Source organism: Panthera pardus, unplaced genomic scaffold (assembly GCF_024362965.1).
Source record: "Panthera pardus isolate Hobbes unplaced genomic scaffold, ASM2436296v1 HiC_scaffold_22, whole genome shotgun sequence".
Classification (NCBI taxonomy): Eukaryota; Metazoa; Chordata; class Mammalia; order Carnivora; family Felidae; genus Panthera; species Panthera pardus.
In genome coordinates this window covers 79,753,882-79,779,321 of record NW_026526788.1, presented here as the reverse complement: position 1 = coordinate 79,779,321, position 25,440 = coordinate 79,753,882, and the positions used below count along the sequence as shown (strand labels likewise).

Below are 25,440 nucleotides of genomic sequence, written 5' to 3'. Positions count from 1 at the left end.
CACCCAGGGGCCCCTGGTTACCACCCAATTTAAATCACCAGGCCCAAGTCCCCCGTTGTCCCCTCCCGTCTTTCTACTTTTGCCCTCAGCGCTCCTTGCTACCTGAGAGGGAGGGTGCGGGGGACTTTTGTCTTCGCGTCACCGCTGAAATCTCCACGTGACACAACCCACCCCACAGCTGAAAAAAGGTAAACTTCAGAGTCTGGCTGACCTGTATTTACACAAAGGGACACTAACTACGACCGAATCCGAAGCTTCCGCTGGCAGCACGGGGGACACCCCACCGGAGAGGTGTCCCGGGCCGGGCTGTGGCACAGACACTGGAGGAGCCAATGGGAGCGACGCGCCCTCACCTCCTGAGCAGAAAGAAAGTGCACGTGCAGTAACTTCCTCTCGCTGTCCACCAGAGGCAAGAACGTGACAGTGACGTCGTCGTCCGTGTTCAGGTTAGCACCAGCACCTCGGTTGCCGTAGCCATCATTTTCCATGGCAACCAAAGCAGAGAAGTGGCCCCTTGTATAGCCCAGAGCGATCGGACTTTTCCAGCAAAAACTCTGTTCCCACAACAAAGGCAAATAAACACCTGGAGGGAAGAAAGACCAGCACAATAGGGTCATCGGGACTGGGCTGCAAAACGTATCCTACAGAAGGAGACTTCAGAAATACAAAATACACTTGAGTAAGGGCTTACCTTGAAACCGAGTATATCCTAAAGTTTCTCCCCGGAAACTTTTATAATATTTCACTCCATAAACTATAATTGGTCGTCTAAGAATATGTGCAAGTACAAAAATGTGCGTCTGTTCCAAGCTTGCTCCAGGCTGTGCGGGGTAAAATAAAAAAGTAATTTCTCTTTAAAACGTTCACTGCCACCCAGGAAAACCGATGTGCAGAGCACAGAGCTCCTCCCCATCCGTGCGCTAGATCCGTTTTTTTCTTTTAAAGAACACCGTCAAGCTAAGTGAGCATAAAATTCTGCAAATTCTTCCAACGCCATCATAAAGGAGATCTGCGAAGCGTACGTATACAGGTGTCTTTCACTATCCAAACTCAAGAAGCCAACAGACCGGGGTGAATACTGATCACAGGAACAAAAGGCGCAGACAGCGAGGGACGCCCGGTGCACGGTGACCGCCCGCTGGGGAAGGTCCCTGCGAAACCCGCAGCCACGACGAGGTCCTCCCCAAGTAAAAAGAGGAGCTGCTATTTCTGGCAACCTTAAACGGCAGCACCGCCTAATTCAAGACGACTACACGGGCCCACCGCCCCTCTGACAACAAATGGGACAACACGTTTTCAGAAAGTACACGTCACAGCTGTAAAACAGCCACTGTGACAGAAGGTACTTCGTTCACAGGGTTCAAATAAACCACAGTGCTCTCTGCAAAGAAAAGGAATGGTCTCCTGCGTGTTTCTGAATGTTCCAGTTCGCTATACTGAACATGCTTCGTGGAATAAAACTAGCTTGAAAGCCAAAACCTGACAGGAACGACCATGCACAATTCGTTTTTTATAAAAGTTCATTCCCAAGTTAATTACAAATAGCTCTACCTGTTGGCCATGGCACCTCCCCCCGTGGGCCCGACAGCAGAGCACCGGGACCGGAGTGCCCGCCGCCCGCACAGTGATCTTCGTTAAGGGCCACCTCGGACACAGAATTAGTAGGTAGATGAAACGGGCCCAATGCCACCTTCCTAAGCAGACGACATATATGAGGAGCAATCTGAAAAGGTTACGTAAGCCCTTATGATCATCACAGGTCAACTTTCGTCTTGTCACTCAATGGAACTGCGAAACGCGACCAGAAACCAAGGCACCCGCTGCCAAGCCAAGCACTCTTCTGCTCCTCCCAAGCCACCTGCAATCTGGCTTCCGCGTGCACATCAAGGGACTGAAGAACACGCAACACGCCTCGCGGCATTCTCACCTGGCTGGCAAGAGACAGTATGAATGCCCAGTCTTCTTGCCACTGTTCTTCCCTCAAGGAGAAATGTAAACCAAAGCTCTGAGAATACCACGATTCCCAATCTTTCCAACGTGTGTAAAACCTAAAACGGCAAGACAGTAAACAATTAGCCTTCTGTAAGCAGTACGTTTAATGTGCCAATCATTTAATGTAGTCTTTAAGCAATTCATGTAAAGAGGCGAACAATTTTATTAATTTTCCCCAGTTTGCCATTTATTTTCACATCAAAAATGCCTACGCTCTACCAGCAGACATCACGTAACATGTTCTCACCAGAACTTTAAACACTAATAATGAGATCAATTCATTTCAAATGTCTACTACTGACTGACGGGAGTTCAAAAAGAAATAGAACATTCGGAATCATCTGAGATTGTGGATACAATCAAAGACACTACCATTTTACGTTAATGTATAGAACTCACTACTGGGTCACTGTGTAAACAACAGACTGGAAAATAGCCCACGTATTCACTAGGTGTATCAACATCGCTCCCAGAGCAAGGCCCTAATGCTCTTCAGTTCGATGAAGGCTCAGAGAAGTGAGGAAAGTAGCAAAGAAAAATCTGTAACTAGCAGAGGTTGGTTCACGAGGTCTAAGGAAAGAAGCGATCTCCAGACATCAAAGTGCAAAGCGAATCAGCAAGTGATACAGAAGCTATGGCATGTTTTCCAGAGAACCTAGCCAAAATCACGAAGGTGGCTACACTAAACAAATTTTCAATGCAGATGAAACCGCATTCTACTGGAAGAAGATGCCATCTAGGACTGGTATAGCTAGAGAGGAGAAGTCAGTGCCTGGCTTCAAAACACAGGCTGACTCTCTTGTTAAGGGGGCTAATGCCGCTGGTGACTTTAAGTTGAAGCCAATGCTCACTGACCGTTCCAAAAATCCCAAGGCCCTTAAAACTGTGCTAAATATACTCTTGCTCTATAAAAAGAACAACAAAGCCTGGATAACAGTACGTCCATTTACAATACATTTTACTAAATATTTTAAGCCCGCTATTAATGCCTACCCCTCATGAAACTCCTTTCAAAATATTACTGCTCACCGACAACGCACCTGCTCGCCCAAGACTTCTGATGGAGATAACCAGATTAATGTTTTCATGCCTGACAACACCATACCCACTCTGCAGCTTATGATCAAGGAGTAATTTCAACTTTCTAGGCATTATTTGAAGTAAGGCTACTGCTGCCGTAGACACAGACTCCTCAGATGGATTTGAGCAAAGGAAACTGAAAAGCGTCTGGAAAGGATTCACCATTCTGGATGCAATTAAGAACATTCCTGATTCATGTAAAGAGATCAAAATATCAACAGGAGTTTAGAAGGAGTTGATTCCAACCCTCACGGAGGACTTTGGGGGGCTCAAGACTTGCGTGGAGGAAGTTAACTGTACATGTGGTGGAAACAGCAGAGAACTAACTAGAAGGGGGGCCCGAAGACGGGACTAGGCTGCTGCCATCTTGTGACAGAACTGGAACGGACGAGGACTTGCTTCTCATGGATGAGCAATGAAAGGGTTTTTTGCAATGGAATCTAATCCTGGTGAAGCTGCCGCGAAGACTGTTGAAATGACAACAGAGTGATTTAGAACACGACAACCGTAGTTGATGCAGCAGTGGCAGGCTCTGAGAGGACGCACTCTGATTTTGAAAGAAGTTCTAAGAAAAATGCCATCAAATCACATCGCACGCTACAGAGAAACCATTCGTGAAAGGAAAGGTCAATCGATAACTTCACTGGCGTCTTATTTTAAGAAACTGCCACGGCCACCCCGGCCTTCAGCAACCACCACTCCGATCAGCTGGTAACCATCAACATCAAGGCAAGACCCTTCACCGGCAAAAAGACTATGACTCACTCAAAGTTCCACTGATGCTCAGGGCTGCTTCTTTTTTTTTTTTAGACCTACTGCTATAGCACTGACTACGGACTACGGGATACTGTAAACATGAACTTCCATATGCACTGAGGAAACCAAAATACTCCTTTGGCTCACTTTATTAAGACAGTCACTTTACTGCAGTGGTCTGGAACTGAACCCACGTATCTCTGAGGTATACCTGTACGTATTATACGCTGAATCGGGAAGGTTCTAGGTTTGCCAGCCAGGGAGCTTAGTTTTGTTTTGTTTTGTTTTGTTTTCAGGTGACTTCAAAGTTCTCCCCTATTGCATTATGCTTTGATCGATAATTTCGCTCTCAAGGAAATTATTCAACTGCTCTCATTTTCGAATTCTCGAGAGTGCTTCCATTCAGTACCGTTTACTGCACGCTTACTATGTGTCACGCTACTGGAGGCACTACATCTTCCACGATGAAACACAACAAAACCTCTGTTCTCACAGAGTTTACATTCTAATGGACTGCACGTAATCCCTAAATGCTGACAACAAAATTCACAACTAGTAAGTGCTCAAAAATTATATAGAGATACTAGGGTAATAAAGTTATTTGGAGTAAGGTCATTATCATTACTCTGTCGGCATTCAAGTAGGTGTAAGAGAAAAAAAGCACCTTTTCATTAATTTAAGTTTCTTTCGGCCTCAGTTTTCTCATGGAGACGATGTATGTAATACAGAACCAAGAAGATATCGTAAGTCAAGTCAGTACAAAGCCAAACTATGAGTCACAAGCACAGCCGTCATTTCCACTGATTAATACCCCAGTGGGTGAATTTACAGTTCAAGACTAGTTCTATACTTGACTGGACGACAGGGTAAAACAAAAACATATACAGGATCCCCCCGCTATCTGACAGTTCACTTTGCGCCCCTTCACTTTTATGAAAGACCTACATTAGCACCTGCTTTTGCCAAAACGCAATCTGAAGAGGATCTTCACGGCTACAAAATGGTCGCTGGATCTTTGCTTTGCGCCATTTCGAAAGCTGACAAAAGGTTTCACAGAAATGCTACTTTTGGATAGCAAGGAAAATCTGTATACATAAAGGGCATTTGTGAGGTAACTGGAAGATGGGTTATGCACTGTACATTGAATTACAGGGTCGTGGTTGATTTTTTTTTTTCAAGTTTATTTATTTTGAGAGAAAGAGCGCACGTGTGCACGCGTGAGAAGGGGAAGGGCAGAGAGGAGAGAGAGAATCCCGAGCAGGCTCCACGCCACCCGCCTCAGGGTTCAATCTAAAGAACCGTGAGCTCGTGACCTGAGATGAAATTAAGAGCTGGATGCCTAACTGACTGAGCCCCCCAGGTGCCCCACACTACCGATTTCCTTAGATGTGGTAATGAGGATACGGTTGGGTAAGAGAATATCCTTGTTCTTCAAAGATACATGGTGAAATACCGACCGGTACAAAGCATCGGGATGACTTAAACTCATGAGCAAAGGGAAGTGCTTACACACGCAGAGACGGAGCACACGCGGCTAACCATTAGCCATTGGGCAATCCAATGAAGGAACACTGGGGTCTGGCGCACTGATTTTTTAACCTTTCTATGGATTTCAAAATGTGCAAAATAATATGTGGTCTGAAGACTATGTCCCTAAGGAAAAAAACCTCACAACACAATACCAACATAATCCTTTCAATATTAAACACAACTATGAAATCATAATACTTAAAAATGTGGGCAAAGACCTTATCACTATTTTTTTTTTTTAATTTTTTTTTTCAACGTTTTTTATTTATTTTTGGGACAGAGAGAAACAGAGCATGAACGGGGGAGGGGCAGAGAGAGAGGGAGACACAGAATCAGAAACAGGCTCCAGGCTCCGAGCCATCAGCCCAGAGCCCGACGCGGGGCTCGAACTCACGGACCGCGAGATCGTGACCTGGCCGAAGTCGGACGCTTAACCGACTGCGCCACCCAGGCGCCCCACCTTATCACTATTTAAGGCTACTACTGCAATGTTAAATGTTTCTATGCTAAAGCCCAGCAAAAAGGTATAAAAGTCATCAAAATGTTCCAAATGTCTCAATGTGCAAAGTCAAATTTTTCCTGCCTAGCTTCCACAGGAAATATAACAGGAGAAAACTATCCCAACACTGTAAGGAAATGACTCAGCAGGAGCATGCCTGGTTTTAAACAGGGAAGGGTGCCAGCTCACCAATGTGAACAGTCATGCAGGCTGTCATGCAGGGCTTTCCGAAGCACCGAGTCCTTGTCATAAATGCCCCAGGTAGCTTGTAGCACTGAATCAAGTAAGCAGTCTCCTGCGGTCCGGTTCCAAAGCGCATACAGTCGACTGTCCAAACGGGTAGCCAACTCCAAAGACCAGTTTATAATTGGAGATTCTTCTTCTAACTCTGTATAAGGAATTTAAATATCAAGTCCATTCTTTTTGTTTTTTTGTTTTTTAATGTTTATTTGGGGGGGGTGGGCAGAGTGTGGGCAGGAGAAGTACAGAGAGAGATAAGGAAACACAGAATCCGAAGCAGGCTCCGGGCTCTGAGCTGTCAGCACAGAGCCCAATTTGGGGCTCAAACCCACAAACCGCAAATCAAAGACTGAACGACTGAGCCACCCAAGTGCCCCAAAATAACATGTTTGTTTTCATGCCTATGCAATTCAGGACTATTCACTGGAGGAAAGAACCCACTCTGTAGATATATTAATAAGTTTATGTGTAATTTACTATTAAACACGTAAATAATTTTGATCAATTGAAATATAAACCTTCTGAGTAGTGGAAACATCTTGTGGCTCTACAATATTTTTCTCAACTTTTCAGTTCTTTACAATTTATTTTCTAAAAATGTTTAATATGGAAATATACTCATCCTAGAACAGGAAGTAGAAAACCATGGTGGAACATTTTTATACCTTTATTTATTCCCTGTATCACAGTTAAGAGCCATGAATAAGCATTCGTCATTTTTTTTTTCCAGTTTTGCCGAGATAAAATCGACAGAATGAACATTTTTTTTTTTAAATGTTTATCTATTTTGATAGAGAAAGACCATGAGCAGCAGACTGGCGGGGGGGGGGGGAGGGGGAGGGGGGTGCGGGGAAGGTTGCAAGCAGCTCCATCTGCACGGTCAGCGCAAAGCCCAGTGAGGGGATTGAACCCACAAACCCTGAGATCACGACCTGAGCCAAAATCAAGAGTCGGACACCCAACCAACCGAGCCACTCAGGCACCCCGACAGAACGAACATTTTTAACGCCACAATGTGACACTGAGGGACTTTCCGTTTTCAATTAAAGTAAAAATAAAACAAGTCAACCATACAACTGAAGTGCTCCAAACCTTAGAAAACAAAGAGCTTAGGGAAATTAAACTAAATCACACTCATTAATTCCACACTTACCTTTCTGAACATCTCTATCGAGCACCTCATCAAATAATTTTTCTTGGACTGTTGGAGGCAAGTCTTCAATATCTACAAATCAAAAAACAGGCTTAAAAGATTTTCTTACGTTTCGTAACTTAATTTGATACCAGCATCTAACAGAAACTTCCTCTAAAATAACTCCCTTGTCAGTGAAGGCGGTCGGGTAGCTTCTTTTAAAAACCATGCATAGGGGCCCCCGGGTGGCTCAGTCGGTTGAGTGTCCGACTTCAGCTCAGGTCATGGTCTCCCAGCTCGTGGGTCCGAGCCTGGAGCCTCCTTCGGATTCTGTGTCTCCCTCTCTCTGCCCCTCCCCTGCTCACACTCTCTCTCTCAAAAATAAATAAACATTAAAAAATATAGATTTTAAAAAACATGCATGTGTAATGTGTGTGCATACATGTAAAGTAAAATATTTTCTTTCTGTACTTCATTATCAAAACTGTTGTCTACCTAAAAATAATATAAAGTATATCTGGACCAATAATTGCATATAACTATTGTCAAAAAGACAATACTGGTAAAGAAGTGTAAAAAGGGACCCTTGTGCACAGTCAGTGGGAATGTAAACTGGTGTAGCCACCACTTAAAACAGGGTCCTCAAAAAGTTAGAAGTATCATCTGATCCAGCAATCCCACATCAGTGTGTGTGTGTGTGTGTGTGTGTGTGTGTGTGTGTGTGTATCCGAAGTAAATGAAAACAGGATATCGAAGAGGTACCGAACCCCCATGTTTGTTGCAGCATTACTCACAACAGCCAAGATACAGAAACAACCTAAGTGTCCATCGATGGATGAGTGAATAGAGATGTGGGGTGTGAATGTGTGTGTGTATGTGTAAAATGACATGTTATGAGTGTGTAAAATGACATGTTATTATTCAGCCAAGTGAAAAAAAGAAATCCTACCATTTGCAACAACATGGATGGACCGTGAGGGCATTAGGTTAAGTGGAATTAGCCGGAGAAAGACAAGACCAAAAAAAAGAAAAAAAGTCAAACTCATAGAAACAGAGTAGAAAAGAGGTTAGTAACAGCTTGGGCAAAGGAGGAAGATAAAAAATTGGTAAAAGAGTACAAAAACTTCCAAGCTATAAAATGAATAATGTTGAAGACCTAAGGAAACACCATGGTAACTATTTAACACTGTGTTGTATAACTGAGATTTGCTAGGAGAAGTTACATGTTCCAATGGAAAAAAGATACATAAACATGGGATGGTGGGTGTGTTAACTGGGTGGGGGGAATCCTTTCACAATTTGTGCAAGGATGAAATCACAATAGACACTTTAAATATTTGACAAGTAAATGACAACTCTCTCTCATTAAAACTGAAATAAAAGGAAAAAAAAGAGCAGGGCTATCTGATATTCAAGTTAGCGGTAATAGTAACAACCACATACAAATGTTAATCTTCCCTGGTCTCCCCACACTCTCAACCGACCTCTGCTCAGACCTACTGTTTTCAGACTTCAGAATCTTCTCGTAAAAGCTAACGAACCATTAATTTTTGGCACACAGATCTCTGGTTCTGTCATCCTCCTCAAATTCTCTACGGTTTGTTCAGTTTGCTAATGGAGCGGTCTACAGTAAAAAGCATTCCCCTTAAAAATTCTTTAAAAAAAATTTTTTTTAAGCTATTTTCAAGTCAGAGTTTTATAAAAATCTAAACATCACCAGAGTAAGCTTAAATATACAGAGTGCACTTCAAGTGAAATCTGATTTTGAAAGTCTTAGTGATGATCTCCTACCATTGGTACACGCCCGTGTTTATGTCTATATAAAAGCTCAAGACACGTAGAATCAAGATGGAAGCTTTCTTTTAGAAACTTTTGGTGTTTGGTGCATTTATTCAACGCCAAATGACCAAAAGGATCCCGGAAGACACTTCCAACTGTCACTGAATGGAAAAATGAAAAGCTGTGTCACAAACATGGTAGAAATTGATATAATGAGTGAAGAACACAGTAGCGACACTTTCAAAAGAATGCCAGCATCTTCGATTCAAAAAATCTGACTCCACCCATCAAAAGCCCATGTTCTAATCCTATCTCCTGATACCAATAACCAATGCCTGGGTAATTTTAAAATAGGCATGAATAAGAAAAAAAAAGTACACTGATAATATCCTAAAGTAAAACTGGAGAGAAAAATAAATGGCTAAAACAGATTTTTTGAAACATCTAAGGCCCACACCGAAATCAGTGATTATCAGCTGCTATCTTCCTACCAGATCCAAAGCTGAAGTTTTACAAGGAGCCCCTGGACTGGTCACTTCCAGGATAAATACGGTAGTCAAGCAATTTAAAATGCACACATAGTAGCTAAGTTATCTGCTTTAACAGAAACCACTTCACTCACACACAACAAAAACAATTATAATGAAGTGAACATTTCTTTTCACACTGAAATTTGGAGTTACCTGCTGGCAACGTAAATGTTACAAGGTCAGTGAGAAAATAGCAAGCAAAATCCCCCTTTCTCTGATGAAGAGAGGCAGCGATCTCTCGCCGGATTTGTTCTGTCAGTTCGGGACACACCATCGCAGGAATACACTTGGCTGCTTGTTGAGACACCTTGAATACAAAAGAAACTTTCCTCTGCATCTCATTTAACATGAACGTTAACGTAAGCAGAAAACAACAGTACTTAAAAGAAATGACCAAACCTTCCCCGTAACTCAGGGTGTTGTTTTGTTCATTTTAAAATGGATTAGGCACTATTTCCTCACCAGTGGAAGTACGGTTCAGTACAACTTTCCAGGAGGAAATTTACTTCTTAGGAATTTCTCCCAAGGAAATAAAATTTATGTAAAATGGTGTTGTTCACAAAGGTTCATCCTAGGGAGAGGGAGGGAGGACAGAAAACCACCTAAGTAAAACTAAGCATCATGCCCCCAATAAAAGCATTCTTAAAAAACAGGAAATTCCAGCTCATGGAGAAAGAGGAAAGTGCAAACACTCTTCTCCCGCTGGGTTAAGTAAGAACATTTCAAGTACCTTCACGTGGAATAAGGAAAGCATGACATTTTTGAAGGGTTAGTTCCCACTGACCTCAAATCCTTCCCCATCTGTTATAATTCTGAATATGTAAAAAAGCAGCTGGCTTCTCTAAGTGTGAAAGAGACAGCAAACATTCGAAGTCTAGCCCGACAGGAATGAAATGTGAGCACTCATGTAGGTGGTGAGCACTCCGACAGAGAACTTCTAAACAAGGAGATGGCTAGAACCTTCCTTTTCTTTTTAATGATGGATAGCCACAAAAGCAGCAGAGATATTTTACACGTAAGCCGTCTGCCTCTGTGGAGCTCAAAAACTCGGCATACAAAGAGTTTTGAAATCAAAGGTGAGTATCCTCTACAGAGGAAGGGAGTCTGGTGTGAATCCTGTGTGAGCCAGTCACCGGACCACAACCACTGACCTCTGACCTACGAACGTTTCCAGTCACAAGTGGGGTCTGGAGCAGATCTGCCAATAAGCCACTCGCAGTTTGACCAATAACGTCATCTACATTGGGGACGATGAACTGTAATTTTTATTAAGGTAAGTGAACAGGGTCTCAAAAACCCTGCATACCCAACACAAGCATCAGACATCGTATTCTGAAAAATCCTACGTGAAAATTCAGTGCTTCTAAATTTTACTGGCCAGGATTACCAGTAACAATGAAATTCTTACTACCTCTTAACTCCATAAATCCGATCATTATGTGACACTCCAATTATGGAAAACGAAGTATCAAGTATTTTCAGAATATAACAATTTCTCAAGTAACAGTTTAAATGGATCCCAAAATAAATTCAAAAACAGCTGATTCTAACCTGCTAGTCCTCTGCCCTGTTCCAAAACCTGGGACGGTTTCTTCAAAGACAAGTTGATCTGTGACATGAAAACTGCGAACACCCCGCATTCCTGTAAGGGGAACCTTACGGCGGGGGGTGGTCACGCGGCCTCCTCCCACCGCCGTCCTTCGGCCCCGGACCCTGTCCGCCTACCCCTTCGTCTCCTAGCCTCTTCAACCCTATCTCCTTAGGCTAGTAATTCTTAACTTCGAGCACGTGAACGTGTTGGGAAGGATCGGTGAACCTAAGTTTTCATTAAATTTAAATCCTTCATTTTCACTAACCACTGGCCTAGATTTAAAATGCATTCCCTTATAAGTCACAAAGCTAATATTCTGCAAAACTACTATTTCAATATAACTGGTTTCCTTTATGATCTTTTTTATTTTATGCATTTAAAAACAGTACTTTGAAAGGGAGCCCACAGATTCCACCACACTACCAACAAAGTCTATGGCCTAATATCCAATTAAAACCCCTGCCTCACATACATATCCCCAAAATATCGTGTTCTCCTGTTCTCATCCCCCAAAGTATCTGGCTCTGTCCTCTCTCTGCAGACACCTCCCTAAGTCCAATCTCCCTACTGGCCCTTTCAGTGACGTCCTCCGGAGTGTCTATTCCACTGAGACTAAATTCCACAACCAATTTGGTTATTTCCCTGGAAATCCACCCCCCTTCCACCTCTCCCACAGTGCACCAGGGTTGGTCTCTGTGTCCCAAATATGGCAAAAAGGATGGTATGTCACTTCCTAAATTAGGTTGTATCTAAACGACACCGAAGCTTCCATTTGGATCACAGGCGCGCGCTTGGTCTCTCAGATCACTTGTTCTGGGTGAACCCTGTCCTACGGAGAGGCCCGTGTGACAAGGTTAGAAGCCTCCTACCGACACCCATGTGAGTGTGCCTGGAACCAGATCCTCCAGCCCCATCAAGCCTTTTGACAACGGCAGCTCTGAACATTTGACTGTAACCTCATGAGAACCTGAGCCAAAATCATTCGGCCAGGCTGCTCCTGGACCCTTCACCCTCCGGAACTGTGGGAGAAAACAGCGGTTTGTGGACTAAAGCTTAGCAAAGTTGAGGTGCTCTGTTAGGCAGTAAATGACAAATACCCTGGGGCTCTAGTGCCTTCCCACTGTTAGTCCCCAGACTGCTCTTCGGAGGCCAGGGCTTACAACAGCCCTGCAACGTTCTCAGCCCTCTACCAGCCTGGGGGGAGCCCAGGAACCCCCTATGGACTTGAGCCTTGGTTCACAGCTGCCCTCTCCATCCAGTCTCCTGCCACCACCAGCAACTACTGCTCCAAACACTGGCTCTGCCAATATACAACGCAAATGTAGCCAGACCTCAGACACCACAGAAAGTACCTCTAACTGTCCCAATCCCTGTTCCAGAACACTGGTCCTTCTAATCACACTGCTGCTTTTCAAACTGTCCCTTCCCCTAACCTATCCGCAGTAGGCCTGCCCCCTGTTTACACCGTGGCTATCTCTCAAGCCCTCCCCCCTCCTCTATCAGGTGTCTATGGTGTCACCTGACCCTCACCGCACTAAACAATGGCTAGCCATTTCAACCGTGTTTCCAGGTAACCTTCATATCCCTTGATCCCCCCGCAGTGCTTTGTACACAATGGTTCCCAAATACATACAGACAAATCTGAGTATGTAAATATGTATAAGCATACCAGAGAAGACCTATACTGACAAAAATCACAATCTACAACTGATCTGACTCTCTACACTTTTTCTCCATTTCCCTTATAATTAAAAGAATTACCTGCACAATGTGGTCACATCCTGAATCGTTCATTTGCAATCGTTTGTGACATCTGTATGGTTATCTAAGGCCAAAAGCTCAGAAGCAACTTGATCCCTCCCTCTCCACTGCTCCTCACATCCAGTCTGTCTCCTTGATCCTGACTCCATCAGCACCAGCTCTCTCAAAGGGACCCGCTTCTTTGCACTCCCGTAAGGGCAGAGCCCTCGAAAGCATCACGCGGTGCCCTCCTAACGAGGCTTCCACTCTCCAATCCACAGCAGCCAAAACACCCATCTGGTCACTCCCAAGGCCACGCTGAGCAGCTCTGCAAATTCCTGAGCTCACCACAAACACCACCACCAGGGCCTCCAAATAAACGGTTTCCTCAACTCCCTTCTCTCCTCCACCCACTTACGAGGCTAAGTACTTCTCCTCCTTCAGACCCCCACTACAATGTTACCTGCTCTCCATGAGAAGGTGAGATACCCCGAAACACTTTCTCAGGTACTCCCACAGCACTTGGCATTCGTATCTATGCCAACACACTCTATACAGAATGACTGTATAGAGTTTATTTCTCTCTACTTTTCTGGAGACTCGGTAAAGGAAGAGCCAGTGTCTTCCCAATTACATCCCTGTTTAACACAGTGCCTAGCACACAGAAGGTACTTGATAAATATCAGGTGAATGAAATGAATGAAAGACACACCCTACCATTTTTTTAATCCAAGAGAGGATTCAGGTATCGTGGCAAAATGTCCCGTTTTTAAAACATACACCCTTGGGGGGCCTGGGTGGCTCGGTCGGTTGGGCGGCCGACTCTGGCTCAGGTCACGATCTCACAGTCCGTCAGTCTGTGAGTTGAGCCCCACGTCAGGCTCTGTGCTGACAGCTCAGAGCCTGGAGCCTGCCCTGAGTTCTGCATCTCCCTCTCTCTCTCTGCACCTCCTCCACTCGCACCCCGTCTCTCTCTCTCAAAAATAAACAAACATTAAAAAAAAAATTTTTAAATAAAAATAAAAATAAATAAAACATACACCCTTAAGAATTATATGCTGCTGAAGTCTCAAGTTTAGTGTGAATTTATAAAGGGAGTAGAAAAATCTACAACATTTAACAACGGTTTAGAAAACCATCACATCAAAAATGAAAACTAATGAACACAGTTCCTTCATATAAAACAATGTTTAACCAAAATGGCCATACTCACCTCTGTAAGCAATATTGCTAGCATGTCCTGCCTCTGAAAACGTATAGCCAGATGTACAAGGGTGTAGCCAACATCAAAAGCAGAAGGGCGGTTCAGCAAGCGCACTTCGTCCGCGGTGAGCTGACGCGCAATGTCCCCTCCTGATGACTTATATGCTTCTATAGCAGCTAGATCACCTTCCACCACCCCTAGAACACACATCAAGACAGAAAAGAGTTTAATCCTATTTTCCTTCAAAAGGCATATCCTGTTACATTCACTCTAAACCCTTCTGAGTATTTCTCTAGGATTCCTGGACCCTGGGGCAACATTTAAATGTCCTAAAAGAATAGTAAAGAAAATCAGTGAATTCCTGTGTAATTTCTTTCCAGAACCAGAACTACCTATTTAGGTACTTACCTTCACATCAGTGCTGGCTCCAGGCTCTGGTGAGGTTTCGAGGAATCATTAGAACGTATTAACTGGATCAAAGATCAGTAATCTTAGTATGAGAAACTAGACTTTACAGAAGACACTACACTCCTGTTCTGCTCCTGCCTCTGCAGAAGCCAAGGAGACAGGGATGTGCTTCCTGTTGGCTCTGGGCTCTCCCGCCCTTCACACAGCAATTCTCTAACCTGAAACAGATGCGGAGCCTTCCGTGCTGCTGTGAGCTTCGCAACAACTCAGAGCAATTAAAACCATTTTCTTTTTTTTTTTTAATATGAAATTTATCGTCAAATTGGTTTCCGTACAACACCCAGTACTCATCCCAAAGTGAGCAACATTTTGATTTCAGAACCTCTCACAGCCAAGTCTTCCTTACAGTCATTAAGTATCGATACGGTAAAACTTGAACCGGATGAGTTAGAACAAAAATATGCTGAAAGGAAACATTACAGATCGGTTGGGGGACAGAGATGAAACAACTATCACTTTGTCCAAATCCATAAAGAACTTTCTGTTCCCGTGAAACCACGTGACTAATCTTAACACAAATTAATGTTAAGATAGTAATCCTATTTAGTAAGCAGTACAGTACACACATCTATGAATAATAAATAGCCTTGGCAAAAAAATAAAGGCGTAGGTAAGCTTCAATTTACCTCAGTGTTACACACACACACACACACACCCCAAGACTGTAGGAACAAGTAATTTTAAGTGTTTCCTAAGTTACATCATGAAAAATGTGTTGGGTAAAATGCTAAAACTAGCTAAAAATATTCATAGCATATTCTTTAAAAGCATTTTTTTATTGTCATCTTGAATTAGAGAAATAGGAACTATTCCTTGGAGAAAAACAGACTGGTACAATGCAACAGTTTCTCCCAGTTATTAAAAAGAGCAAACCTTGGGGTGCCTGGGTGGCTCAGTTGGTTAAGCGGCCAACTCTTGGTTTCAGCTCAGGTTATGATACCACGGTCGGTGATTTCGAGCCCCGCATCAGGCTCTGTGCTGTCTCCCCTCCCTCCCTCCCTCTCCCTCCCCCAAAAATAAACATTAAAAAAAATAATTAATTTTAAAAAAATAAATAAAAATTAAATATAAATAAAAAGATCAAAGCTTTAAAATGATAATTCCCACGTTCCCTGAATGCCCATGACACAGAAAGCACCATGCTAGGCAGTATGAGAAGCACAGACAGTAAGAACAGGATTCCTATATTCAAAACAGCCCGTTATCATCACATCTGTGGGCCATAAAAGGCCAGCTTCAAAAGTTTTCAGACTCTGCCGTCAAAGACCCTTTCTGCAAATCTAGACCCACTCTCCAGAAAAAGGACACCATGCTGCCAACACACACATTTTTCAGGTGAAGAATCCAAGGTATCAAATGAGAACACCTCCTTACAGGAACTTTTATTTTCACAGCAATGTAGGTCAATCCCTTCTTCAACAGAAACACCTAAGTGCAGCCGTAACCCCCCACCTCCACTACAGAAGGGGCTTTAAAACACCCTTAGGAGGCACAGCGCCCTACAGAAGTCATCAGGGTTACAACGTGACACGGCTGGCATGAATCTTCTCCAAAGGGCGAGCCTTAAGAACAGACACAGAAATCCTACTTGAAATAAAAAACAAATCTACGGTTATCAAGTACACAAAAAACTAAAATTTCTGCCTAACTTGTGTTAGTGAACAGATGAGAATCATCAAAGAAAGCTTGTAACCTTTTCAATAATTTAATGTCATTCATCTTTTTAGAACCAAATATGCCCTAGGCCATTTCCTTTTGTGTATATACTACCTCCTTGTGAAGGCGACCCGAGTCCTAGTTTCCAGGTGCCTGCAGAATCACTGCACCTTTTACAGGTTTTAAGCTTTAGCCTAAGAAAATATAAGTTTATAAAGTTTCTTTACAGGACACAAGAAATGTTCTAAGCTCTGCCAAAAGCAACCCAAGGACCACAAAGACAGAACAACAGATGTGAAAAGATAAAGAGGAAGCCCTGCCCGGTGCACGTACACGCGCCCGGTTAGGCACGTGTGCAACGCACACAGTTCTGTTCCCCGCCGATGCAGGTGACTGCCAACCAACACGGTTCTTCTGGCTGCAGGAAGGCGAGGTCTTCTAAATCACTGTCTTCACTATTCTAGCTAACTCACCGTGCAGCTGACATCTAGAAGAGCCTCCTCTTAGAAATTCTGCCTTAAGAATTCATTTCCTCGCTCATGTTTCTGAGGGATTTCTGTAATTAGAAACTAGCATAATCAAAGGGGGGGGGAGGCACAGCGCGCTCTGGGATTATGATTTACAACGTCTCCCGATCAGCCTTCAAAGTGAGTGTTGTTTTTGTTTTTTGAAAATATAAACAGAATGTCAAATAGTGAAATGCACGGTACAGCAATTCTATCTCAATCGTGCGGATACACACATACACACAAAACCAAGACTTCTATCTGCCCTAATCCAAATACCAAAACCACTCCTTCCGCCAGCCCCCAACCGCGCACTGAAGTGCAGACCGGGTGCTGCCGCTCCTCAGCGCGCCCCCCCGGCACGAAGTACACCCAGGAGGGCAGGAAACAGGAATGAAGAGATTAGAGACTTTGTTCTCTATTCTTCACAGCACAAAATCCTCCACATCTTCTAGAACACGAAAAACACAAATTTAAGTATAGGCACAAAGTAATGTTTTGAAGAAAAATATTTTATTATCTAATGTTTGGGGAACAGAGGATTCCATTCTTGTCATTAACCGTAATTAAGAACTCACAGTTTTAGTTACCGGTGAATTTTCAGCTACAAACATGAGTACCGTTATTACAAATTTCATGAGACTGTCGCTGAACCGTCCAAATTTTGGGACTATCTTAATGACACGTTGTTCAAGGACAGCTACCGATTGAAGTTTAGACAGTTTCTTGACAGGTGGTGAAGTTTTCGCTGTAAACGGGATATTTAAAAGGATCTGGCCCATACTCAGATCATGTAAAGTTTTAGCTACCAAATGTTTTCTACTTAGGGGGAAAAAAGTATCCGATTATACGCAAAACAACTTACAAAAAGGCTTTTGAGTTCTTCACATAACATTTTTACCACCTCTAAAATCAGGGGATAAAGAAAAGGAGGAAGAGGGGAGAAGAGCTGGTAGGCAGGAAAAGCCAGCAAAATAAACCAAGTGGTAAAATCTCACTTGGTGTAACAATGACCAGGAAAAAGTTCCAGCAGAAGACAGGTGATGTGCACATGCCTTCCTCGTCACTGACCCCCCATACGGCCTCCAAGAGCAACTGAAACATCTTTCTCCTCGTGTTTTCTTTTTTAAACTTAACAAATGTATTATTCCATGTTCTGTCCCTTCTTCCCCCATGCTATGAAGACAAACTGAACGGACAGCTGAAGGCTTCCGAGAAGATGAACTTTATAAAACTAACCTCTGGTTACCAACACACATTCGAAACTGAGTGAAATACACAGCCAACTATGCAGCGGTGCAGACTACAGGTAATGGAAAGGGTTAATATCCTTTTAAAAACATGAATGCCTAGAGGTAAATGAAAGTTACTACATGTTACAAATATGAAGTGTAAAAATAAAAGTTCATATTGTTCTATAAGCTGGGCCAGGTGTGGGATTTAACACACTTTGAAGCCACGGGTCATGACTCACTGGGGACTTCACAGCTACTATGGAACTCCGTTGGTCAGAATATGGAGCTGGCTCATAGATGTTTAGAAAACAGACTTATTTTTTTCCCCCATATATGGCACAGTTTTCAAAGTTTTGCCTTATTTTCTTTTATGACATAAAATCATAATGGTAACTAACTTTGAAAAGAATGCCAAATGGTAAAAAAAAAGCCAGGACTTACCTGAGCCCACATGGGCCAGCTCAACACTACCCTGGAGTTCTATGGTAGCTGTGACATCACAGCAGGGTTTATGCTGTGGGGTCAGGGTGGACTTGGAGTCAGCTGGCACAATTTCAGGAGCCCTTAAAGAGAAAAGTTAGTTTTAAGTGGTAATGTTCATAACGTCCTTTACCGTGGTCAGTAGAAAGGTGCAGACGCGGCTGTGGCTACAATGTCTGGGTAGCCTTCCTCCACCCGGAGTTCAGCTCGCGTAGGTGGTTTTGCGTAATAAAAAGAAATCTCTACCACCCAGTAATACTTGTTCTTTATATTCCTAACCATTTGGCTATAGTTCAATCATGAACTTGGCTTACATATTCATATTTGCAGTAATCTCTTTCAGTACTCAAAACACGAGCTATGTTTTTGAATAAAATGACCTCGGTACTTTTTAAGTGTATCTTCGAGTGGGCACAGGCTCACGGCCAATCCCAGAAATAGTGTAAGCAGCCCAGACCACCACCTAAAGGCATTATTCACATAATAACCAATGGCAGCAAGTGAAAATTTACCACTTCTATTCCAAGAATAGTGCTACAGAACAATAACCTTTTCCAAAAAATGAAAATCGCAAATTGGAAATAAATTCTTTAATCTATACTATATCAAGATGAACTCCTATTCAATTCATTCAATAAACTCACTGTTATGAAAACATCTTCTTTAGAATAAAAGATTCAGTCATAGAGAAGTCAAAATAATCTCTAATTAAGGCCTTTAAATGTTCCATTATTAATCATGACAAACTGCACCAAATATAATTTATACTTTGGAGCTTTTACGTCTTTACATCTCTGATCAGATTATTAACAACCCAACTGCTGTGGAAATATACAAATGCCCAAAGTCACGAAAAACTATGTGGATCAATAGATCCCTTCAGACGAAAGAAGATCTCGCCATGCAGAAAGCATTACTGCTGAAAGCCCAATGGAAGGACCTAAATGAACAGGCGCCAAGTTCTTTGGGAAGGGAGGGGATCGGAGATGAGGGCCAGTGTCAACAAATTAAAGAAGATGGATGGGAGTTGAAATTAAAAAGGTCACCAAAAATATTGCCCAAAAGAGTCAACTGAGGGGATATTAAGGCTCTTCAAAACCTAGGGTTCTAGGGGCACCTGGGTGGCTCAGTTAGTTGGGCATCTTGATTTCAGCTCAGGTCCTGATCCTAGGGTCATAGGATCATGGGAGCCACGAGTCAGGCTCCAGAATGAGCGTGAAGCCTGCTTAATTTTTTCTCTTTCTCTCCTCCCTCTGCCCCTCTCCCCAGCTCACACTGTCTCACTCTCTCCAATACACACACACACACAACAACAACAACAAACCTAGGGTTCCAATTATATAAAATAGTATGTCAAAACCACAACCACCACTAAAATCAAGCCCCCAAAGTTTTCTGGCTCCAAGTAAAAATCTCACCTGCAACAAGGCCAAGTTATCCTGGCTGAATGTAAAACCAAATTCTGGAGTTTTAGAATTACACTATTTTAGGTAGGCCTGGAGTGATTATTGAATAATCTAACCCACTCTGTTTTTCAAGTTGTAAAAGAGTTTCTAAAAGGAAAAACTCACGCCATGTAGCATTATTACACTGTTCATAATACAGCCATGTAACTCTTCTTCTAGCCAAAAACACTGATAGAATTAAGACATTCATCAAATTGAAAGAGGTGCTAAAATGTAACTGAGTCCATCTTGATAAGGTCCCGAGGTGGAAGTATAAAACAAGAACGTCCCTATAATTTGCCACTTCAAGAGAAAGTTCCACAGCTTCAGTTAACATTCGTGGCCACACAAGTATCCACATAAGCAGAGTGGTCGATTTTCCTCATAAATTTCAGGCCCAAATATCCAACAACCCAGCTGACAGCCTCACTACATCATGTCTAAAACTCAACTTGACGTCTCCTACGTTTAGGAAAAAAATGATCCGACCCAAGTGCCCAAACCAAAAAAACCCAGGACATCTTTCTTAACTCGAGTCTCCTCTCCCCTAAGCCCCCAGAACAATTTGCCAAGTTTTATCAATCCTGCCTTTTAAAAAGTCTCTCAAATACATCCCCACCCCATCTCCACTGCCTCTATCCTAGGTGAAGACTGCAATCGCCCTCACCTAGATCGCAGTAATGTTCTCGTAAGCGATCGGCTTGCCTCTAGCGCTGCCCCTTTCCAATCCAGTCTCCACGCTATGATCCCAGTGATCTTCCTAAACCACGAATCCGATTAAGGCAGTCTCCCTCCAGATGTTTACCAGCGTCCTGTGTTAAGAACTAAACTCCTTGACCAGGTCAACAGGCCCGGAAAGGTTCAGCATCACCCTGCACAGTTACCTGCAGCTCCCAGACTACACATCAATCCCGCTAACTTCACCAGTTTGATGGACAGGCCATGCTCTCTTGACTCTGAGGTCTGAACACATACCATTCCCTCAGATCAAAACTCTCTTCCCTCTTCTGTGTGAGGTTCTGGCTTAGATGTCACTTCCTCCTATAAGCCCTCTCCACATCTTCAAATGAGATTCAAGTATATACGCCTCTAGCACCCCTGCCCTTCCTCTACCGAACTTCTCGCACTATACCGGCTGGTTGAATTTTATCTTCCTCTACCAGAGCACAAGCTCGCTGAGAGCCATGGCTTCTTCCACAGTGCTTGGGAACACACTCCACGAATATCTAAATGTGTAAATAAATGGACCAACAAAGAAAAAGTAAAAACTAAGTCAATTCTGGAAAGCAACTGGAGGGTGGAACAGGCTGAATATCTGCCTTGTCAGACTTTTAAATACATAATAAAGCCATAATTATTTAAGCAAAAGTGTGATACTGATGTAAAAAACATCAAAATAAAGAGCCTCAAGATAAATGATGTAGAATCATTTTATGTATAACAGAACCACCCAAATCCATGGGAAAATAATTTAATAAATCACTAATGGAATTTAGAAAAATATTTTAAACCTTAATCTAAAAGACTGTGTAAGACAACAAAGATAAAGTGTTATTAGTATAAGTCTCCCCCTCACCCCCCCCCACACACACAAAGGAGGAGGAGGAGGAGGGGGGAAAAAGGGGGGGAGGAGGGGGGGGAGGAGGGGGGAGGAGGAGGGGGAAGAGGGGAGGGGGGGGGGAGGAGGGGAGGAGGCGGAGGAGAAAGAAAATTTGCAACAAATATGACTGGTACATATTTTTGGTGTATTATTTATATTTAGACTTCATGTTAACTTGCTAAAATCACAAAGGAAAATGGACAGAAGACATAAATCAGAACAATTCAAAGAGAAAACTACAAATGACTAAACAAGGCAGCAGGCCTCCCTGACTAAGCCCCAGCAGAGATATGGCCACGCAGTCACCCTCACGATGGGCCATAATTCAGACAGGTTGTCCAGGCATCTATTCCCCAATATGCACAAAGTACCTTAAATATGTTCATATAATTTGATCATATAATCCCATTTCAGGGAACGTAAGAAAATAGTTAGAAATGCTGACAATTCTGCTCACCAAAACACTGTCCGAATAAAAAATTCTCAAATAACCCCAAAGGCTAATAATCAGGGGTAGGTTAACTGAGAGTACAGCAACTTGAGGTCATACTACACATTCATTTTGTAAGAGATGAAAACATGTTAATTACCTCAAAATGTAAAGTTCGGCATATATATCTATAATTTTATATATATACGCATATAATTTCAACTACACAAAAATAAATGTAAAAAAACTGAAAATAACAAAAACATGGCAGATTTCCTCTAGACACTGCAGCTATAAACTTATTTTCTTCATCGCTTTCTTATCTCTGAAAGTCTACAATGAGCACGCTCTGCTTTTATTATTTAAAAATGAACTAAACTCTCATGCTGTCACAAGAAGTCAGTACATAATGTCTAAATCTGATGAAACAAGAATACTGGCGTGTCCATTGGCAGATGAACAAAATGTGGTATATATGCACAATATTATTCAGCCTTAAAAATGAAGGAACTTCTGGGATGCCTGGGGGGCTCAGTCAGTTAAGCATCTGACTCTAGAATTCACAATCTCACGGTGCATGGGTTCGAACCCCACCTCGGGCTCGGTGCTGACCGCATGGAACCTGCTTGGGATTCTCTCTGGCCCTCCCTCACTCACTCAAGCGCTCTCTCTCTCTCTCTCTAAATAAATAAACAAACTTAAAAAACAAGTGCAAGGGAATTCTGCCACATGCTACGACATGGATGAACTCTGAAGACATTACACTAAATCGAGCAAGCCAGTCACGAAAGGACCGGCACCGTAGGACGGTAGTTATGTGAGACACAGAGGTCAGTCACGTTCAGAGACAGAAAATGGAATGGAAGCTGCCAGGGGCCGGGGGAGGGGAGATGGAGATGCCGTTTACGGACACAGAATTCAGTTTTGCAAAATGAAAAAAGTCCTAGAGATGGATGGCGGTGGCAACTGCACAGCGATATGAACGTACTTAATGCCACTGAACTGCACGCTTAAAAATGGTTAAGATGGCAAAAATTGTTTACGTACGTTTTACCACGATTAAAATAAATTTTTTAAAAAGTGGAAAAAATGCCACAAAGACACAATGCAGACACACCAGAGGTGCCGCTTCAAACACATCACCTATGTAGTATCCCCCCTCCAAATAAAGATAAATGTTTCAATCTAGTAATTTCCAAATCGAGTGTCACTCTGTGAAGAAAAAAAAAAATGCCTGAACTCTCTGAAAATGTTTATCTCATGAAAGAAATAAAGAGCCAAAACCAAAACCATCCGAGGCACTGTTTCGATTAGAAGACCTAAAGAGACAACACAAACACCTCAGATGCACGGTCCTTCCTGAATGTGGTCGGAGCTACAGTTAGTCCTAAGGCTGAATACGGTCTGAGGAGTAAATTTTCTAGATAACTGTGTAGTTATGCAGGGAAAAGGTCTCTGTTCTCAGGACATACGTGCTTAACTTTTTAGGGGCAAAATGTCATGACATCTGCAATTACCCCTCAGATGGTTCAGGAAAAAGAGAAAGACACACAGAAAGGGAGAGAGTAAATGCGGCAAAGTATTAACAAATGGAAAATCTAGATCAAAGGCAAATAGTATTCAATGTATTATCCTTGTAACTTTTCTGCAGGAAAGTTGAAATTTCTCAGAATAAAAGGTTGATGGGGGGGAAGTTGTCTCTACACCACAGGACTGGAGGTGAAGAAGAAAATAGTTTTTCTTTATAAATTTCTTCTATACTGCTTGACTTTTTTAAACACGTGCATAGTTTATTTTAATAAATGTTTTAAATTAAAATTATTTTATGGTAAATAGTAAAGTTCAGTGGAGTCTAAACATATCTTTATATTTAATATTTAAACAATACATTTGGATTTTATAACTCAGTATGTTCATTTAACATAGTGCTTTTTAAAAATGAAAGGCTTGGGGCGCCTGGGTGGCTCAGTTGGTTAAGCATCCGACTTCAGCTCAGGTCACAATCTCGCGGTCCATGGGTTCGAGCCTCGCGTCGGGCTCTGGGCTGATGGCTCGGGCTCTGGGCTGATGGCTCGGAGCCTGGAGCCTGCTTCCGTGTCTCCCTCTCCTCTCTCTGCCCCTCCCCCGTTCATGCTCTGTCTCTCTCTGTCTCAAAAATAAATAAACGTTAAAAAAATTTTTTTTAAATAAATAAATAAAAATAAAAATGAAAGCCTTTACTAAGCCAATGCTGTATATTCAAATGTCAGTATCATATACTCAAGAAATCACCCAACAGACTCCCTTTCTCAGCCTAAGGGGGCACGTTATTAGTTGGCAGGCCAGTGTAATCAATCATTTCTAAAAGCCAAAAATTGCATCTCAGACCAAAGGCAACCAGAAGCATGCCGTGGGGAGGTCTATTTCTGCCATTCTCATCCATTTGCCTTAACAGACACACTCATTCCTGGAAGCTTTTCTCATCCCAGGAGTCAGAAAGCACTTTCAAAAGCCAGAATGCACTGGCCAGGGGAAAAAAAGTACGTGCATGTTCCCTACAGATGAGACTCTTTTACAATGCTGAGAATTATCTCAATTCTCTAAAAAATCACGACATAAAATTTTATTTTATATCCAGAGCTCAAATCACAAGAGAAAATTCTTAGAAACTTGAGGAAAAATAAGACAAAAGCTATCTGAAGATAATACTCCATTCACGACGCTAAAAAATAATTCTATTACCTGTAATATCAACTACCTTGGGTAGGAAGGAGATCCACAAGCCAGCATGTGTACAGAGCGAACAAGACGCCTCAGATTTTATACCTTCACCCACCCCCACCCCACCCCACCCCCAAGTAAGAGTATCACAGAGAGTTAATGAAGGACATACAAGGCATTGCAGGCACTCTAGCAGCTAACTTTCCTTTTATGGAGGCAGGGCCAAAGATCTGCAGCAGGAGTCTGCATGTTTTTGGATTCTATTAAAAGCTTTTAATAGAATATGTTAACAAACCATTTTTATTTTTTATGTTCTTTAAAAAATACGAGGGTTTTAAACGTCAAAGACCAAAGGCCTTTTTCCAGGTTCTACCTGCATTAAGGAAAAAAGCAATGTATTAAAGGGAAAAGGACACTAAGTCAGAAGAGTTCTCTTTCAGTAAAATATTCAGTCTGATATCAATACAAAATCAAGTTCATAATCAAACAAAGTGGTCCATTAGCATCCTGGAATAAATCCAGCACTTGAAAAATAACCGTCACCTAAATCTATCAGAACAGTGAACAACTTCATTAGCTTCCTTTCTAAACCCCCAGAAGACGATCTCTAAAAATTAAGTATTAGAACAAAGATCTGCTCTGGGCTACCAAAAACTCACAAGTAGCATGGCCATGAAGCAGCTCCACAGGGCAGAAAAAAATCTGAAGACGGAAAATAGACTGTCCAAACAGCTGTGGTGTACCCAACTGAAAACAGGCAAACACAAGCAAAGCAAGCGGAACAAATGCTACAGAAATGCCACACTAAAGATCCTACAAGTATAAATACCACGGCCTAACCATGGAA

General features: G+C 42.5%; 1 protein-coding gene and 1 long non-coding RNA gene across 4 annotated transcripts in view; both read right to left on the bottom strand.

The window, feature by feature from the left end:
• ZRANB1 (zinc finger RANBP2-type containing 1) overlaps window positions 1-25,440 on the bottom strand; it is a 42,623-nt gene that overhangs the window by 4,512 nt on the left and 12,671 nt on the right. The window contains exons 2-9 of one of the 3 annotated variants that reach the window (XM_019424666.2): window positions 18,380-18,501; window positions 14,083-14,270; window positions 9,692-9,845; window positions 7,251-7,322; window positions 6,047-6,245; window positions 1,928-2,048; window positions 692-821; window positions 354-583 (exon numbers count right to left, since the gene is read on the bottom strand). In XM_019424666.2, the coding sequence (XP_019280211.2) occupies window positions 354-583; window positions 692-821; window positions 1,928-2,048; window positions 6,047-6,245; window positions 7,251-7,322; window positions 9,692-9,845; window positions 14,083-14,106 (930 nt within the window). In that variant the 5' untranslated portion in view covers window positions 14,107-14,270; window positions 18,380-18,501. Of the gene's footprint in view, window positions 1-353; window positions 584-691; window positions 822-1,927; window positions 2,049-6,046; window positions 6,246-7,250; window positions 7,323-9,691; window positions 9,846-14,082; window positions 14,271-14,481; window positions 14,675-18,379; window positions 18,502-25,440 lie in introns of those variants that run through there. The other 2 variants (XM_019424667.2, XM_019424663.2) reach the window with 2 other exon arrangements.
• Window positions 3,866-6,040, bottom strand: LOC109252296 (uncharacterized). Its single transcript, XR_002073934.2, has 2 exons — window positions 5,819-6,040; window positions 3,866-5,576 (listed from the first exon to the last, which is right to left on the bottom strand). It is a non-coding gene; the product is annotated as an uncharacterized LOC109252296 (long non-coding RNA).